This window comes from Rhinolophus hipposideros (genome assembly GCF_964194185.1).
Source record: "Rhinolophus hipposideros genome assembly, chromosome: 9".
Taxonomy (NCBI): domain Eukaryota; kingdom Metazoa; phylum Chordata; class Mammalia; order Chiroptera; family Rhinolophidae; genus Rhinolophus; species Rhinolophus hipposideros.
Window position 1 is genome coordinate 56189264 of NC_138055.1, and position 18568 is coordinate 56207831.

At 39.9% G+C, this 18568-nt stretch overlaps 1 protein-coding gene across 17 annotated transcripts in view; it reads left to right on the top strand.

The window, feature by feature from the left end:
- The window catches only part of RBMS2 (RNA binding motif single stranded interacting protein 2), a 77552-nt gene that overhangs the window by 36611 nt on the left and 22373 nt on the right, over positions 1-18568 (top strand). For 14 of the 17 annotated variants that reach the window (XM_081059381.1, XM_081059382.1, XM_081059379.1 and 11 more), the window contains 8 exons: positions 3626-3792; positions 8116-8174; positions 9025-9116; positions 10547-10704; positions 14821-14900; positions 15036-15145; positions 15467-15513; positions 15661-15754. In XM_081059381.1, coding sequence (XP_080915507.1) covers positions 3626-3792; positions 8116-8174; positions 9025-9116; positions 10547-10704; positions 14821-14900; positions 15036-15145; positions 15467-15513; positions 15661-15754 — 807 coding nt within the window. The remainder of the gene's footprint in view (positions 1-3625; positions 3793-8115; positions 8175-9024; positions 9117-10546; positions 10705-14820; positions 14901-15035; positions 15146-15466; positions 15514-15660; positions 15755-18568) is intronic. The other 3 variants (XM_081059383.1, XM_081059369.1, XM_081059368.1) reach the window with 1 other exon arrangement.

Below are 18568 nucleotides of genomic sequence, written 5' to 3' on the forward strand. Positions count from 1 at the left end.
ACATGTCTCTCTCTTTAAATCAGAAGGTAAAAATAATTAAGCTTAGTGAGGAAGGCATGTCAAAAGTTGAAATAGGCTGAAAGCTAGGCCTCTTGCACCAGTTAGCCGACTTTGAATGCAAATTAAAAGTACTACTTCAGTGAACACATGAATGATAAGAAACGAAACAGCCTGATTGCTGATATGGAGAAAGTTTTAGTGGTCTGGACAGAAGATTAAACCAACCACAACATTCTCTTAAGCCAAAGCCTAATCTAGAGCAGGCCCTAACTCTTCAATTCTGTGAAGGCTGAGAGAGATGAAAAGCTGTAGAATAAAAGTTTGAAGCTAGTAGAGGTTGGTCCATGAGGTTTAAAGAAAGAAGCTGTCTCCGTAACATAAAAGTACAAGGTGCAGCTGTAGGTGCTGATGTAGAAGCTGCAGTGAGTGATCCAGAGGATGTAGCTAAGATAATTAATTAATGAGGTGGATACACTAAACAACAGGTTTTCAATGGAGACAAAACAGCCTTATAGTGGAAGAAGACACCATCTGGGGCTTTTATAGCTAGAGAGAAATTAATGCCTGACTTTAAAGGACAGGCTGACTCTCTTGTTAGGGGTTAATGCAGCTGGTGACTTTAAGTTGAAACAAATGCTCATTTACCATTCCCAAAATTCTAGGGCCCTTAAGAAGATTTATGCTAAATCTACTCTGCCTGTGCTCTATAAATGGAACAACAAAGCCTGATGACAGAATATCTGTTTACAACATGGTTTACTGAATATTTTAAGCCCATTGTTGAGACCTACTGCACAGAAAAAAAGATTTCTTTCAAAATATTACTGCTTATTGACAATGCACCTGGTCACCCAAGAGCTCTGATGGAGATGTACGAGGAGATTAATGTTGGTTTCATGGCTACTAACACAACATCCTTCTGCAGCCCATGGGCCAAGGAGTAATTTTGACTTTCAAGTCTTACTATTTAATAGTAAGAAATACATTTTGTAAGTCTATCGTTGCCATAGTTAGTGATTCCTCTGATGGATCTGGGCAAAGTAAATTGAAAACCTGGAAAGGATTCACCATTCTGTATGCCATTAAGAACATTCGTAATTCATGGGAAGAGTCAAAATATCAACATTAATAGGAGTTTGGAAGAAGTTGAATCCAACCCTCACAGATGACTATGAGATGTTTAAGACTTCAGTGGAGGAAGTAACTGCAGATGTGGAAAAAGCAAGAGAACTAGAATTAGAAGTGGAGCCTGAAGATGTGACTGAATTGCTGCAATCTCATGATAAAACTTTAACGGATGTGAAGTTGGATAAGTTCTTACGAATAAGCAAAGAAAGTGGTTTCTTGATATGGAATCTACTCCTGGTGAAGATGCTGTGAAGATTGTTGAAATGACAAAGGCTTTAGAATATTACATAGGTTTAGTTGATTAAGCAGCAGCAGCAGGGTTTGAGAGGATTGACTCCATTTTGAAAGAAGTTCTATTGTGGATAAAATGCTGTCAAGCAGCATTACATGGTACAGAGAAATCATTCATGAAAGGAAGAGTCAATTGATGCAGCAAACTTCATGTTGTCTTATTTTAAGAAATTGCCATATCCATACCAACTTTCAGCAAGCACCGTCCTGATCAGTCAGCAGCCATCAACATCAAGGGAAGAGCCTCTCCCAGCCAAAATATTATGACACACACTGAAGGCTCACATGATGGTTAGCGTTTTTAGCAATAAAGTAATTAAGTAATTTTTTAATTAACTATGTACAGTAGCTTTTTTAGACATAATGCTATTATTACACACTTAATAGACTACAACATAGTGTGAACATAAGTTTTTATTTTTGTTTTTTGGGGTTTTTTAATTAAGATTTTATTGGGGAAGAGAACAGGACTTTATTGGGGAACAGTGTGTATTTCCAGACCTTTTTACCAAATCAAGTTGTTGTCCTTTCAGTCTTAGTTGTGGAGGGCGCAGCTCAGCTCCAGGTCCAGTTGCCGTTTTCTAGTTGCAGGGGGCACAGCCCACCATCCCTTGCGGGAGTCGAACGAACCAGCAACCTTGTGGTTGAGAGGACGTGCTCCAACCAACTGAGCCATCCGGGAGCTCAGCGGCAGCTTAGCTCAAGGTGCCTTGTTCAATCTTAGTTGCAGGGGGCGGAGCCCACCATCCCTTGAGGGACTCAAGGAGTTGAATCGGCAACCTTGTGGTTGAGAGCCCACTGGCCCATGTGGGAATCGAACCGGCAGCCTTCGGAGTTAGGAGCATGGAGCTCTAACCGCCTGAGCCATCTGGCTGGCCCCTGAAGTTTTATATGCATTTGGGAAAACAAAACGTTTGTGTGACCCACTTTATTGTGATATTAGCTATATGGTGGTGGTCTAGAACTGCACAGGGTGTCTCTGAGGTCAGCCTGTATTGATAAACGTGGGGAAATACCTGCTTCAACATATTTAACCCAAGTAAAGATTTTTATTTTGCAATTTGCTAAAGGTCAGAGACATGAAATATAAGAGGCACATTTCACATTAATTAAGATTCTTTGGAGGGACGATTTCCCCTTTGATAGTCATGGTTCTCTTTTTCTTCTGTTACTAATCCAATCCCTTACCACCATCACCACCAAAAAGAGAGAGAGAGGGGGAAAAAACCTGTAGATGAAAACTAGCATTTTAAAATAATTCCAAATAGATTTATACTATCAAATGTTTTAAGCCAAGGGAGAACTGGAATATTCCTGTGATATAGTAAAATGTACTCTATTATAGGTAATTATGCAAATTTAGAGTATGATGAACCAAATATAAACAAACACTAGAAGCTTGATTAGAGCATAAGGCTATAAAATATGCCATGAATGAATGGATCCATGTTCCAGCCAGCCTGGTGTTTTGTCTCTAACAGAAGTTCCTTAAAAATGTGTAGCAGGGTCTGGTTGCCTGTCCTCGTATCGGTTGTGAAAGATTAGAGATGTTTCACCCCCAATTCTGGGTTTCCTTGACCATAATGTGTCTATTGTTAATTTATTTAAACCTTTAAAACTTGTAAATAACTTATGACTAACCCCCTGTTAGTATTGCAAAAATTTTTATTTTTTACTACCTGACATGGTAATTAGTATTTCATTTTATTTGTCTAAGTTCACAATAATTTTCAGGCTCTTGCAAGTATTTGCAGCTCTCATATTCTACAGTTTGTTACATAATCTATGTTCAACTCACTTATACTTCATGAATTGCTAAATTTTTATTATTTCCTCTTCATAATTTTTGAATGGAACCTAGATTTTATTAGTCTTATCTCATTACACAGTTTACTTAAGAGGCATACGTTGTGTTCTCCAGCATCTGTATGAAAAAAACATTCCACTATAACAGAGTACCTTTTTTTGATACCTTAACAAGCTTATTCTGGCCTCTCATTATTCCTGAAGAATAGGTAGAACAGTTATGTGTTTACATATTCTATGGCAGAGAGGAATTCCTTTAGTGTTTTTTTTAAAACTGTCTATTGAGTTCATTGCTGTTAAAGTTTGGAATCATTCTTTCCAAGAGGTCAGGATCTTCCTTATTCTCCAACATCTAAATATATAATCATTTTGACCTTCTGTTCCTCATGTCTCCCTGCAGCCATATGTGTCATTGTCTCAGCAGATGGCACCACCTAGTCCAAATAACAGTACCCCTAACAGTAACAGTGGGAGCAATGGAAATGACCAGCTGAGCAAAACCAACCTGTACATCCGGGGATTGCAACCAGGCACTACTGACCAGGACCTTGTCAAGTTGTGTCAGTCGTAAGTTGGGGTATGTGTGGGTAGGCTTCCAGAGACAGTACAGATTTGGTGATACTGGCTTTTTGCCAGATACTCTTATCCTGAAATGCAATATTATTTTGCTTCTACCCCATAGACATAAGGTTTTTCAACAACTTCTCTTAAAGAAATTCTACCTGCTACTAATATATGAAAACTTGACGTGTTTCTTTGAGAAAAGCCAGGATAGGGCTGGCCTTTGAAGCTTAGTATATGACTTTGTTTCCAGCAGGTATCTAGAACTGATGGTCTAAGTGGAAAGATTCCTGACCTTACACCTTGAATAGAAATGTTCAGCATCTCCAAAGATACTGATTAGAAAGCAGTGAGAGCCGGTAGTGGGAATAGAAGAGAATGGAACTAGTCAATTGAATTGTATACTTAGGAGAGTTTCTGCTGCTAGAGATATTCCCCGTGAACTAGAGGGGTTCTCAAATTAGTGGACAGAGAGGAAGGTAAGAAAGAGGCTGTCACTCTGCCTCTACCCCCTAAAGATTTTTTGGGTTCTTCAGCCTAGATTTGCGTCATAAGATGGAGATAGCTATTGTGGAATTAGCCCACTAAGGAATGCTGGAAAAATTGCAAAAGTGCAGAAATGTTAGCACCATTCCATTTGGCAGAAAAATGTGTGTTTCAAACAATACAGTTGGGGGGAATGATTAGAGGAAGAAACCTGGGGGTGGAATGGGGACATTAATGGGGAGCAGGGAAATTTAATTTGGGTAAGTGAATGGTAGAAAGAGATAGAAATAGCAACCTTAGACTGTGTAAATTTACCGTGTTTTTAAGCTTTGTTTTGAAGTATAACAAGTGTACACAAAAGTGCAAAAATCGTAAGTGTATGTACAACAGTGAATATTCACAAGGTGAAATAGAACATTACCAGCTCTTCAGAAGGTTACCCCCTCTCAGGTACTATCTCCTCCCCACCCCCAAAGGCATCTACTTGAATATGAACAGTGTTGCTATGAATTCTGACTCATAGGATATACATTTGTTCAGCTTTCGTAGATGCTACTAAACAACTTCTGAAGTGGCTAAACTAATTCCAACTCCCACAACAGTATATGTAAGTTCCAGTATTCCAAATCCTGGAGAGGCAGAATATTTTGCCCCCAAAATGTAGTCGTATAAGGCATCAGATGTCCTCTATAAATCCCTTACTCTTCTGAAGTAGTAAGTAGTTTGTTTGGTCCACGCAAATCATACGGATTTTTGCTAGCACTAGGCCACACAAACTCAATCTCTAAAGGCTAGGTGTATGTACAAAAGTGGTTTCTTTACTTCAGCTTCCTTTATAGAAAGGCATTTAAATGGAACTTAGTCTAGGACTAGTAATGTTTTGGGGGAATGGGAATTGGCAGAAATGTTGCTTTATCAGGAAAAAGTATCATATCAGTCTAGTTCCTTGATTTCTTTCCTTTTTTTTAAGGTTTTTTTTTTTTTTTTTAAGATTTTATTGGGGAAGGGGAACAGGACTTTATTGGGGAACAGTGTGTACTTCCAGGACTTTTTTTTTTCTCCAAGTCAAGTTGTCCTTTCAGTCTTAGTTGTGGAGGGCACAGCTCAGCTCCAGGTCCAGTTGCCATTTTTTTTCTAGTTGCAGAGGGCACAGCCCACCATCCCTTGTGGGAGTCAGAACTGGCAACCTTGTGGTTGAGAGGACGCGCTCCAACCAACTGAGCCATCCGGGAGGCAGCTCAGCTCAAGGTGCCCTGTTCAATCTTAGTTGCAGGGGGCGCTGCCCACCATCCCTTGTGGACTCAAGGAGTTGAACTGGCACCCTTGTGGTTGAGAGCCCACTGGCCCATGTGGGAATCCAACCGGCAGCCTTCGGAGTTAGGAACATGGAGCCCTAACCGCCTGAGTCACTGGGCCGGCCGTAGTTCCTTGATTTCTGCACCTCGTGTTTCTTGTCCTAAATATGTGCTACAAAAACCCTCTCATTTCACAAGACAGAGAAAAAACTCAGTTCTACTTCATTATACTTGTAGACTTTCATTTTGCCCTTTCCAATGGTTGCCTTACCTTCTGCTGTGTCTGAAGGGATGAAAATAGTCAGGGTCAGCATGTAGGATGGAAGTAAGGAGCCCAATACGGGACTATGGAGAAGTAGGAATGAGGCAGGGAAAGAATACGTGCTACATGAGTTATGAGGAAAGGGAGGCTGAGAAGAACAGGTGGGTAGAACCATCTTGGGCTTCGAGCTGGGAGTTAAACATTTCTAGAAAGGGTGTTTCATATGCATACAAGGACTTCTTGCCTTTGTCCCAGTTTTCTCTGTTGGGGAAATAAAAGTTGCTGGATCCTAAGCCCTGATGGGCAGGAAGGAGAGGCATGGAGTCTGGGACTGGAACTCCTGGTTTCTTGGAGGGGCTCCTTCTTCCGAGGAGAAAGCAGCAGCAAACCCAGCTGTTGCCAGCTGCTGTGGAAATTCTGAGCTCAAAGTCTCAGGCTGCTCAGACCACAGCAGGCTCCACCCTGGGGCCTTCGGAGGGATAGCAGCATGTGTGTCCTCTGGCCTAGTCTCATGAATCCCTTCCTTTGCCTAAATTTGGGAAAGAATCCAAGTATGTAGCCCTGAAGGGCTAGGGTCACCACATTCAAGTACATCCCTCCACCCCCCATCCCATTTGAATGTGTTCTTTTCCCAGCCTCTAGGGCATTGCTTAGCTTATTCTCTCTAATTCATTGGGTCACAGAAGCCCCGCTATGTCAGTGAGAGGCCGCCAAGGAGTGAAACAAATACATCAATCACACTATGTTCTCTAGGGATGAGAGGAGAGGTAGAAAAAATTGCTTGTTTGGGGTATTGGTCTCAAATTCAGTCCCTGCCAACTGTTTTCAGTTAAATCTTATACTTCTGACTTTGTTAGTGATTTCTGTTTTGTCTCTTTAATATTTTCACCCTCCTTGAGTGGAATGTAGCGACTTCTTTCTAGTGCAGCACTTCTAATATAATCCCTGACCTGTGATATTCCACTGCTCAACTTTGGGGAACTCTGCTGCTAAAGTATAGTTTTCAAAAAAGTGGAAAAACACGACTCTCATACAAATATAGGTGAGCACATGCCAAAGATTTATTTTACTTATTAATGAAGGAATCAGGAGGATGGTAAAATGTGTTTGAAGAGCATTTGAAGGACTAAGTATTTACAGGTACTGAGAAAATGATGTTGTAATTAGATTGCTAGGTTACATACAAAACTGGTTTATATTCTATAGGAAATAAAAGTTATCTTTTCCATTGTATCGAAATTATATGCATTTCTACTGGTTAAAAATCTACAAGTTAATATGTATCTTCACAAAGTCTGGGCCCTGGTTGGTAGTAAAGAGTAAGTCAAACAAAGAAACATCCTGCTAGATAATGAAATATACCTTAAATGGGCCCATTTGACTATGTTCCAGAATGACATTGAAAGGATATACAGTCCTCATGTTGCCTTATCACCAAGTTTTAGATAATTCCCTTAACACTGCTGTTGTGCTGGTCTTGTGCCCACTCTCCTCCAAACACACTCAAATCTTGACCATGAAAAATAGAAGTCTTAGAATACAGTAAAGCAAGAGAGAAATTTGCAGTAGATTAAAATTGAGGTCCCTTGAATGTAATAACAATAATAGCAGCTCAGAATTTTCCAGTGTTTACCATGTGGTAGATATTAGTGCTTCATATTCATAAATTCATTTCATATTCCCAACAATCCTGTCTCTTACACATTTGATGAGACTGAGGCACAGAAAGGTTGTCCAAGATCCCACATAGCTACAAAGTGGCAGAACCAGGATTGGAACAAAAGCAGTTTGACTCAGGTTGACCTTCAATCAGGGGGGCAGCAGAGGGGTAGGGAATGAAGTGTCTGTAGGTTTGTCATTGGAGGAATGGTATTTGTCCTAAAGTAGATAAGTAATATCAAGGATTATTTTTAGTCCTCAAGGAATTCCAGCATGAGCTCTGCCCTTACACACTGTGCTAGGTGGACATCGCCAAGCTGTTTGCCCCAAAAGACAGTAGTCTCTTTCCAAGTGGTATCTGTTGTAGTTGGAGAAGAAGAGAGATATATGTTGGTATTGTAAGGGCTGCTACAGTTACCTTATTTCTTGTAGGTGCCTTTGGGGAATACGTTTCTATGATAAGTGTGATGTTTAAGTTCAATTCTTCTTTGTCTTTATTAAGGTTTGAGTAGGATCAGTTGTCCTAGTGGGAGTGGAGAAAGGACAGGGATTCATCCAGATGTCTCAGTCTCTGTCCTTTTCTAAATCCCTGCCCTAAGGTCATACCTTTGTTTCCTTCTCCCTTAGATATGGCAAGATTGTCTCCACTAAAGCCATCCTGGATAAGACTACAAACAAATGCAAAGGTGAGAATACCTGCTCTTGCTGATGGAGAGCAGCTGTGAGTGAGGCCATCCCTTGTCTCTGCCCTTTACTGCTGAAAGGCCAGAGAGGAGTCTGTAAGGTTTTCAGGCTGAAAAGCCTAGCAGATAGTTAGATTGTTTAGTGACCAGATAACTAGAGCTGAAAATGCTATTTTGGGGACCCAAAGCTAGAAGCCCGCACAGAGAGTCTTTGAGTCCTTTGGGCTTACTTTAGACCTCACGTTTCCCTGGATTGGATGGATATGGGTAGGTGAGGTTATCTCTCCTTAGGAAAGCATTGTAAATTCTTTTTGGTGGTAGTGGGGGGATGATTTGATAGTATTCTTTTGTGAGGATGAATATTTTGTTGGGGTTTTGAGCAGTTCTAGGAGGGGGTGGAAAGTAGAAGGAGGGGAAAGGTATGTAGGCTGGGGTGGGGAAGGGGCTTCTTCCAGCAGGTGTCTGGTTACCTGCAATGGAAAGGCTGTGCTCCCTACGTGCCTAACATTTCGGGGGCGTGGCTAGAAAAGAGGAAGGGGTTCTTCTAGAATTGGGGGGAGGCTGTGGTTTATGAGAAGAGCCAAGTTCCTGAAACCTCAGATTTCTTAAGGGGGAGGGAGAAAGGCAAGGACACCACAACCACCTCGTTACTCGTGGCATTCTTAGCTGTAAAGGAGACCAAATCTCACAGGGTTTGAGGGGCACATGGGTTACTACCTGAAACTTCTAACTTCTCTTTTCTCCCTACCACTTCTATCGCACGGGTTATAACTCCTCTTCTGTCTCCTGCAAAGCTGGGCCTCCTGCCTCCCTTACACTCCCACTGCCTAGTGATGCTGTTTCCCTGTTCCAGGCTACGGCTTTGTGGACTTTGATAGTCCTTCAGCTGCACAGAAAGCTGTAACAGCCCTGAAAGCCAGTGGTGTACAGGCACAGATGGCAAAGGTAAGGGTACTACCCCTTGTCTATTCCTCCGAGGGGTTGGTCCAGTTCAAGGCCCCCAGAGGGCCTAAGAACCATGAAGTTGATGGGCAAGGGCCATCTGCGGGGCTTGGTGACTATATCTGGTCAAAGACAGTCTGGGCCAGGACCGCAGTGGGCACCCCTTGGGGGCTAGAGGAAGATGGTGTTCAGAATCTGTGGCAAGTAGCTCTGTCAACTCTTTTCTTCTCATCAAGTATCATAAGCAGGCCAGAAGGTCAACGGACTTCTTCCCTTGCCCTGCCGTTTCCTCTTCCCCACCCTGGCCTCTTACTTCCATACCAGACAGCCGGTGGTAGTTTTGCAACATTCTCTGAAGAAGCCAGCTGCGCATCTCAGAAGTTCAGAAGGATGTTCTGCAGCTCCCACCACTGTCCCCTGGGGGTGGGGTGGTTGGGCTGGGGGAGAGGAAGAGGAAAGCCACAGCCAGGAAGGAGACTGTCTTTCCTTCTCAGTTCTGTCTCGAGCTTTCATTTTGATCTAGACAGCTAGGAAACTAGAGGCTTTTCTCTCCCTTCTGGGAATTGTCCCCTTACTTTTCTGAAGTCATTGTGAATACTCTGTGTAGAGCAATGAGGCACGTCTATCAGCCACCTTTTCTTTAACAGTTAAAGAAAATGGAAGCCCTGAAGGGAAAGGCAGAGAGCGATTAAGGTTGCTGGTGACCCACAGTCTAGAGCAGAGTGACTGCTTATAAAATTCTTACAACTACAGCTGTGGGAAGTTTTAGCCATTGTGTACATTCTGCCCACTGGAACGGCTCTCCCACCGCTTCTTTCTGAAGAAAAGCCCTCTGGCAGTAGAGTGGAGGAGTCTTCAGAGTTCCTACGAGACTAGAACTTTCAGGGCTCCATACTGACCCCGTGAGCTATACATGTGTCCCTGAGTGCAGCCCCCAGCACACTGCCTTCCCTTTCCCCTTCTCCCTCTTCCTGCTTTTCCTCCATCAGGGAGTGAACAGGCATTCCTACACAGAGGAGTCTGCTGTGGCCGGAAGAGGGGGGGAGGGAGGATTACTCAAAACAATCCAGCCAGGGAACCAGGCAGTCCAAGAGAATCCAGCCTCTGGGACAGGCTGTTGCAGGGAGGGGGCAGGGCTGCGCTGCCTAGTTCTTAAAGAGACAGGCAAAACTTTACCAATGGTATTGTGGGCTTGTACAGCACGAGTAATAGGAAATCTGCTTTTTTTTTTTTTTTTTTTTTTTTTTTGCCAGGATTCAATATACAACCCATGGTAGTGGGAGTAGGTGTTACAAATAGTTGTTAAGATTCTCTTTGTTTATGTGGCACCCTTCCTACTATATCTATTCTGAAATATCATTTTGTGGATGAGGGCTGAAGGTGGGAGATGGATAACAAATGTGAACTTTATTTTCTCACTTTTATTTCCATAGCAACAGGAGCAGGACCCCACAAATTTATACATATCAAACCTCCCACTATCAATGGATGAGCAAGAACTGGAGGGAATGTTGAAGCCCTTTGGCCAGGTTATCTCCACTCGAATCCTTCGAGACACCAGTGGGACCAGCAGAGGGGTTGGCTTTGCAAGGTGAGTGGTGCCAGGAATAGAAAATGAGGTTAATAAAGAATGTCACTTAGAAAGTCACCAAAAAAATCCATGCCACACCCCCCCCAAGGGACCAAACTATTAGCTGGAAGTACTTGATGGTAAATCAAAAGTTCACTTAATTATAGGTACCAATACTTAACATGTGCCCCCAAATCTTTATTCTTTCCCCACTACTTCCTGCTACTCTAGCCTTTCCTTTGATCCAGACCCAATCAAATAAATAATTCCATATCTTATAGTTTACTGAGTAGTTTCTGATCCTATTATTTGATTTAATCATTACAACAACCCTGTGCAATAAGTATTAATTCTTCATTTGATTGATAAGGAGACAAAATTTCCCAATATGAAGTGTTTTGCCCGAGGTGTCACAGAAGTGGGTGGTAGAGCAGAGCCCTAATCTAATCCTTCTGGCTTCAAGATCAGTTAGGACGAAGTGGAAGTTTTGGTCTACATTTTCAGATCTGTTGAGAAACTTAGATTCTAGCACCAACTTGGCCACTAACTGCCCACGTGGTATCGGACCTTTACGAGCCTGGGTTTACTCTGTGAAGTAGAGATTGATTTAGATGAGTGATTTCCTAGAGCTGCACAGCTCTCTGGGGTGCCCTCTTCCGAGCTTAGGTGTCACTGTAGAGCCGCAGCTGCCTCCAGCCCACTTAAGAAATGTTTCTGCTTTTATTTATCTTAAGATTTTGTTTGAAAGGGGATTCTGTTGCCTTTTTGTAAAGTTTGAAAACTACTAGACTAAATGATCTGAAGATCCCTTTTTGTTTTAAATATCTTGTCTGATCCAAGAACACTCTCTTGGAATGTTTTAGACCTTGGGAAGAGAAAAGGGCTTCTCTAGGCAACTCAATCTTGGTAGCACCACCTGCTGGCAATCCCACGGATAACTAAGGGGAGTTCCTAGGCTTGTGGTCATCGGACTTTTTTTTTCTCCCACACTCTCTTCAAGCAGAGGTTCCTAACCTTTTTCAGATCATGGCACCATAGTTGTCTTGTTAATTTTTTGCCCTAGACTAAACAAAATGCTTAACAGTTCAATTTATTAAGTAATTAAATGGTCTAAACAACTCAAAAAGTGTTCATATCTTTTTTTTTAAGTGTTCATATCTTAACAATTTTGTAGCTATTTGAAAAAATACATTGAAAGAGAAAATATGTTTATTTCATCCTTAAATAACTATACTTACTAATGGATGTGTACCTGTTTGACACTGTACATCTTCTCAAACCTTGGAATCAGATTGGACATTTACACCCTCATTTCCTGTTACACATTGATTTTCTTATGGTACTTGCTTTTGTCGTAAGGGTGATTGGCTGTTGAAATGGTGAACTATTTAGAGTTAGTTGTACACACAGCATGCAGCAGATGTTGCTGTATTTTCTTCAGAAAGTTAAAATGCCCCTTACTGTGCCTCTGTGAGTTCATGGAAGTGGCCCTGGGTGTCTTAGAACCCATTTTGGGAATGGTGACTTTGAAGACTTGAAAAACTATTAAAACCCTTGCATGTTTTCTACGTTAATAACTACAAATTTTCTTCATAAATTTAGATTCTTGCTATGTGTGATTTCCAACAAATTTTAAACATTGATGTTTTATTTATTTTTATTAGTTTCAGGTGCACAAAGCAATGTGATAGTTAGACATTTACACCTGTCACAAAGTGATACCTCCCAATCTGTTACCCCTCTGACATCGTGTATAGCTTAAACATATTTTAAATCAAGCTGTCATATCGTTTTTAAATGTATCCAAATGAAATCTAAATGTCACGGCAGTGTGGTAGAAGAGAGAAAAGGCGATCAAATATGTGGTGATGGAAGGAGAACTGACTCTGGGTGGTGAATACGCAATGCAATATATAGATGATTCATTATAGAAATGTACATTTGAAACCTATATAATTTTACTAACCAATGTCACCCCAATAAATTTAATTTTTTAAAAATCTGTAAAAAAAATCTAAATGTCATAGCAATTTGATACACAAAATCATCCATTTTTAAAATACGTAAGGTGCTTTTTTTAAAATTAGTTTCAGGTGCACAAGACAAAGTAATACGTAGACGTTTATCATTTATATCCCTCACACTGTATGAACCCCCTCCCCCCAAGGCATTTCTTTTCTTTTCTTTTTTTTTTTAAATATGGAACCCTTCACAAATTTGCGTGTCATCCTCGCTCAGGGGCCATGCTAATCTTCTCTGTATCGTTCCAATTTTAGTATATGCACTGCCGAAGCGAGCACGGCATTTCTTTTTTTAATAGTCATAACTCTTACATCTTTTTTATCGTGTTCCTTTTTTCCTTCCTGATCTTGTATTTCCATTCCATTTTCCTACAGAATTATATTCTAGTGTAAAATATTTTTATAGTTGAAAGTCTTTTTATGGATGATTCTGTCATACTTCTCTGCAATAAAAATGTATATGTAAATTAAATATTTTTCCAGTGGCCATGAAAATTCTCTTTATAATTATTAGTTCATAGTTGCCCCAAACAACATAAATATATTAAAATGTTGATACAAAATTATTTTATATAAAGTAAATTTTATTAAATGCTTCTGCTATGGCATGGAAAAGTTTATTTTATTTAGATTTTTCTAATTAGGTCATGTAGCCGTCAGTGAATATTGTGTATTGCTGTAACAAGACAGGGTTTAATATCAGTTCTGTTCCTGTTTTTGTTTTCATGTGGAGAAACCTTGTTCACATAAATAAGTAAATAGGAATGGAAAGAGTTTTGTTAAAATAGGAATTCTTTGAATTCTGTCTGAATCATATGCCAAGAACCAGGGTGATCTTTCTTCAAAACTGAGTGTTTTTATGTGTCAGTTGACAACTTGTGACTCCTCCAGCTTCTGTTGGGAGGAAGAATTGGGAGCATTTGTAACTCAGTCATCACTGCCTCGTGTTGAGTTTTGGGAAGAGTGTGAAGCAAATTGAGAGGAGGGGCTGTCAGAGGGGACTTAGCCTTGGATCACTAGTGGTCGTGAGCGATCCCTCAGGCCGATCATTTTTAGGAAAGAGTTTGTGAAGAAGTCGTGGTTCTGAAAGCAAGTCTCTTAAAACTCTGCATGCCTTCTGAAAGATTAGGGAATAGGAGTAAGCCAACTAAAGACTTCTGATCTAGGACACCTCACGTGTGGTTTTCTCTAAAAGGTTTCATTGGAGTCTTTTGTTTTGTTGGTGAACACGCCTTCACAGGAGTGGCTTATAATTTTAGTGGTTATTGGCATAGAAACTATACTGAGACTTGCTTTGAATAGGGAAAGAGGGGAAGATACGGTACCTTCTATGCTGTAGACCCTTACCATTTTTTAGAACACATTTCTATAGATTATTTCATTCGATTTATACAACCCTGGGTAGTAGGGTAGATGTATAATTTTTCTAAAGCAGAAATGAGGAATGGGGTCCAAAGGGTTTTTGTGCATGTCCTGACTTACAGAGCTTTTGGATGGTGAACAGGCTCTGGAGTCCAAATTTTATGATTCCTTATTCAACCCTCTTTCCCTCACAAGATACTTTAACTCAGTAGTTAGCAACATTGTTTTTTCTATCACTATGGACCATAAAAATGCTGTCTTATTATTGTTTCCACCTACAGACTCATGAAATCTTAATGATGTTATCAGTAGTTAATGAGACCTTGATTAATAATCCAAAAAACAAATATTGGCAAATTCTTAGCTTGTGTAGTTTTATCAAATTGAAGGAACAATGTCCATTAGGAATTTTGTAATAAAAGTAATGATAACAGCCACTATTAATTGTATTCTTATTTATGAACCAGACACAATACTAGGCCCATCTATCAGTATCTCCTTTGGAATACATATTCATAGCTTAAAGGCCTCCATTATTCCTTTCAGGACCCCTACCAGAGCAGTTGAGAAAACCTTCATTAGAAGCTGGGTTTGCCACTTCAGGATACTTTGAATTTGTGTGGAGGAAACACTGTTTCTATAGACACAACTTTTAGAGCATTTGTGGGGCTGGGAAATTAGAGCTGTCTTTTTGAATGTAGGGAGAGCACAGATCCTGGAGAAGCTAGAGCCTAACCCCTCTTGTGCTCCTTAGGATGGAGTCCACAGAGAAGTGTGAAGCCATCATCACCCACTTTAATGGAAAATATATTAAGACACCCCCTGGAGTACCAGGTGAGGCATCTGGGAATCAGGCTGAGAGGGCCACAGGTTGTTACTTCCAGTGAAGATTGTGGAGGAGTTTTGCATGAGTGTGAGTGGGCTAAGTGAGGTGGGACTCAGCTGCCTGTCTGCTTTCTCTCTTGGCAGCCCCATCTGATCCATTGCTTTGCAAATTTGCTGATGGTGGTCCAAAGAAACGACAGAACCAAGGAAAATTTGTGCAAAATGGACGGGCCTGGCCAAGAAATGGAGACATGGTAAGAGGACCTCTAAGGAAACAGGAGTACTGAGGATATTAAATGGAATGGAAATGACCATGGCCTGATTTCTGTGAGCTTAGGTGGCAAGCTTGAGAGCTATAGTTTATAACTGAGAGATGCTGGCTACTTAACATGCTCTTCAGCGTGGGTCTTGAATGGGGTTTTGCAGTGTGAAGAACCAGAAAAACTCTGGAACAGCTTGTCTAGACTTCACTTTAATCAGTTGAACCAAATACATCCTCAACCTTGACATTTCTGGGCTTGTTCCTCTTCTCACCCCATGGCTCACAATATGTACTCTGTGTTCTTTCTTCATAGGGTGGTATGGCCTTGACCTATGACCCAGCCACAGCTCTTCATAATGGGTAAGGGTGTTTATATAATCAGGTCACCTGAAAATGACAACAGCCTGTGTCCAGGCACTTGGATGTTTCTTCTTGATTTTTAAACAGCACTTAGCGGCAAGTGGCTCTGTCTACGTGACTCCTTACTGATGAGGTTCCTTCCTGCAGGTTTTACCCAGCTCCTTATAACATCACTCCCAACAGGATGCTCGCTCAGTCTGCTCTCTCCCCATATCTTCCGTCTCCTGTGTCTTCATATCAGGTATGTTCATGCCCGAAAAAGGGTGTCATTATGTTCTGGGTGAAGGAATATAAGGTTGGAAAGTACTTGGTTTTTTTTTTTTCCTTTATACATATTACACACAAATAATTTTAAGTAAAAGCATAACGTGATCACATTACATATGTATAGACTGTTGTAGTAACAACTTCTTATTCTTTGTCCATCACCTCCACAAGTAAATCCATGTTAATTGCATACTATTTTTCCACTTTTTTCTTCATGTGCATATATATCCATACGTATAGGGTTTTTGGAAGTCATTGTTAATTTTACAAAAATTTGACCATATTAAATATATTTTCATACTTTACTCTTCTCACTTAATAGTATTTTAAACCAGTGATTCTCAAAGTGCAGTCCTTGGGCCGGCAGCTATCAGCACTGGGAACTTTTAGAAACACAAATTCTTGGACTCCATCGCAGATCTGCGATTGAGAAACCTTGGTGATGGGTCCCAGCAATCTGAGTTTTAATGACCTTCCGGGGATTCTTATACAGCTAATGTTGAGATCCTCTGTTTAATTATTTCCTTATTTTAATAGTTACATTATATTTCATGCAGCAAACACACCAGAATTCTTCAGTTGTACCCCAATGAAGGGCATTCACTTGGATTTCAGTGTTTTTCTCGTACAAATAATGTTTCAGTAAACGCTCTGGTGATTCTTTCCTTATATGTGAGTGCTTTTATTTCTGGGGAGCTGGAGTCCGAGGAGTGGGCTGGCTATGTTGAATAATTTGTGGACTTTCAGGTTTTGTTTTTTCTAAAGTTTATTGGGGTGACAGTTGTTAGCACAGTTACATAGATTTCAGGTGTACAATTCTGTATTACATCATCTATAAATCCTATTATGTGTTCACCACCCAGAGTCAGTTCTCCTTCCATCACCATATATTTGAGACTTTCAGTTTTATAGATGTTACCAGATGGCTTTTCACAAAGGAGGTGTCCAGCCTGAGAACACCCATTTCCCTCTAGCCATAGGTGATGCTGCTCTTTTTACATTTTTCCTATTAAATAGTTGTAAAGTGCATTATGACTTTAATTTGCACTTCCCTGACTGCGGCGTAAGTTTAAGCATTTTTTAATGTTTGTATATTTTGATTTGGTATTCTCTGATTGCTCTTTGTATGCTTGGCCCACTTTTCTGTTTGGTTATTTGTTCTTTTCCCATCAACTTATAAAAAAATATTTGTATGTTAGAAGTGTTAATCCTCTGAATGTTATCTTTGATGCAAATATTTTTTTCCAAATTTAGTTTTTGTCCGTTGCCTTTGTGGCCCCCAGACTTTAGCTGTACATCAGAATCACTTGGAGAGCTTATTAAACCCAGGTTACTGGGCACCACACCAAGACCTTCTGATTCAGTAAGTCTAGGGTGGGAAGCAAGAATTTGTATTTTTCACAATTGCCCAGATGCTGCTGCTGCTACTGCTGCTGGTCATAGGACCATACTTTGGGAATTACCACTTTTTGTCATACACAAATTTAAAATTTGTATATAGTTAAATACATCTGCTTTTTCATGTATGGATTTTTAATTTCTTGCCTTAATTCAAGAGGTTTTCCCCTTATGTTGTACACGTGGTCTCCAAGACTTATTTCATTTTTTTACATGTAAATGTGTAATCATCAGGAATTTATTTTTGTATATGGTAGAAAATGGGTACTATTGTATTTTCTTTTTTTTCTTTTTTCTTTTATTGGGGAATATTGGGGAACAATGTGTTTTTCCACAACCCATCAGCTCAATGTCAGGTCGTCATTTTCAATCTAGTTGTGGTGGGTGCAGCTAAGCTCCAAGTGAAGTCGTTATTTTCAATCTCATTGTGGAGGGCGCAGCTCACTGGTCCCTGTGGGAATTGAACTGGCGACCTTGGTGTTACTATGAACACTGTGCTCTAACCACCATGAGCAATCCGGCCGCCCATGTATTTTCTTTCAAAATGTTAACCAGTTGCCCTAGCACTAAATTATTAAGTAATCCATTCTTTTCCCACTGAATTGAAATGCCACCTTTGTCACATAATAAATACTGGAAATTTTTTTTGGTATTCATTCTCTCCCTATGATCATTGTTTCTGTTCCTATTCCAATAATATATTGATTTGACTACAGTTGCTTTCATAATATGTTCTAATATTTGATAAGACAAAACCCTCCTCTCCACTCTTTTTCATCCTTTTTTTGCTATCTTTTGACAGATATTCTTCTCTATAAAGTTGATGGTGATTTTATATAATTTTAAAAAATCTGTGAGGATTTTAATTGGAATTACATTAAAGCTATATACTAGTTTAAGAGAATTGACATTTTTAAAAGTACCAACCTTTTCACCTAAGATATGGTATTTCTTTTTTATTTTTTCCCCGCCTCCCCGCCTGAACCGGTATTTCTTTTCATGTTTTTAAATCTGTTTTTATGTCCTTCAATAAGACTGTGTTCCCCCGAAAATAAGACCTAGCCAGACAATCAGCTCTAATGTGTCTTTTGGAACAAAAATTAATATAAGCCCTGGTCTTATTTTACTATAAGACCAGGTCTTTATAATATAATATAATTAATATAATATAATATAATATAATATAATATAATATAATATAATACAATATAATATAATATAACATAACATAATATTAGTAATATAAGTAATATAATATAATACTGGGTCTTATATTAATTTTTGCTCCAAAAGACGCATTAGAGCTGATTGTCTGGCTAGGTCTTATTTTCGGGGAAACACGAGATTTTAGTTTTGTTTATGTAGGTTCTTATGCTTTTCTTGTTAAATA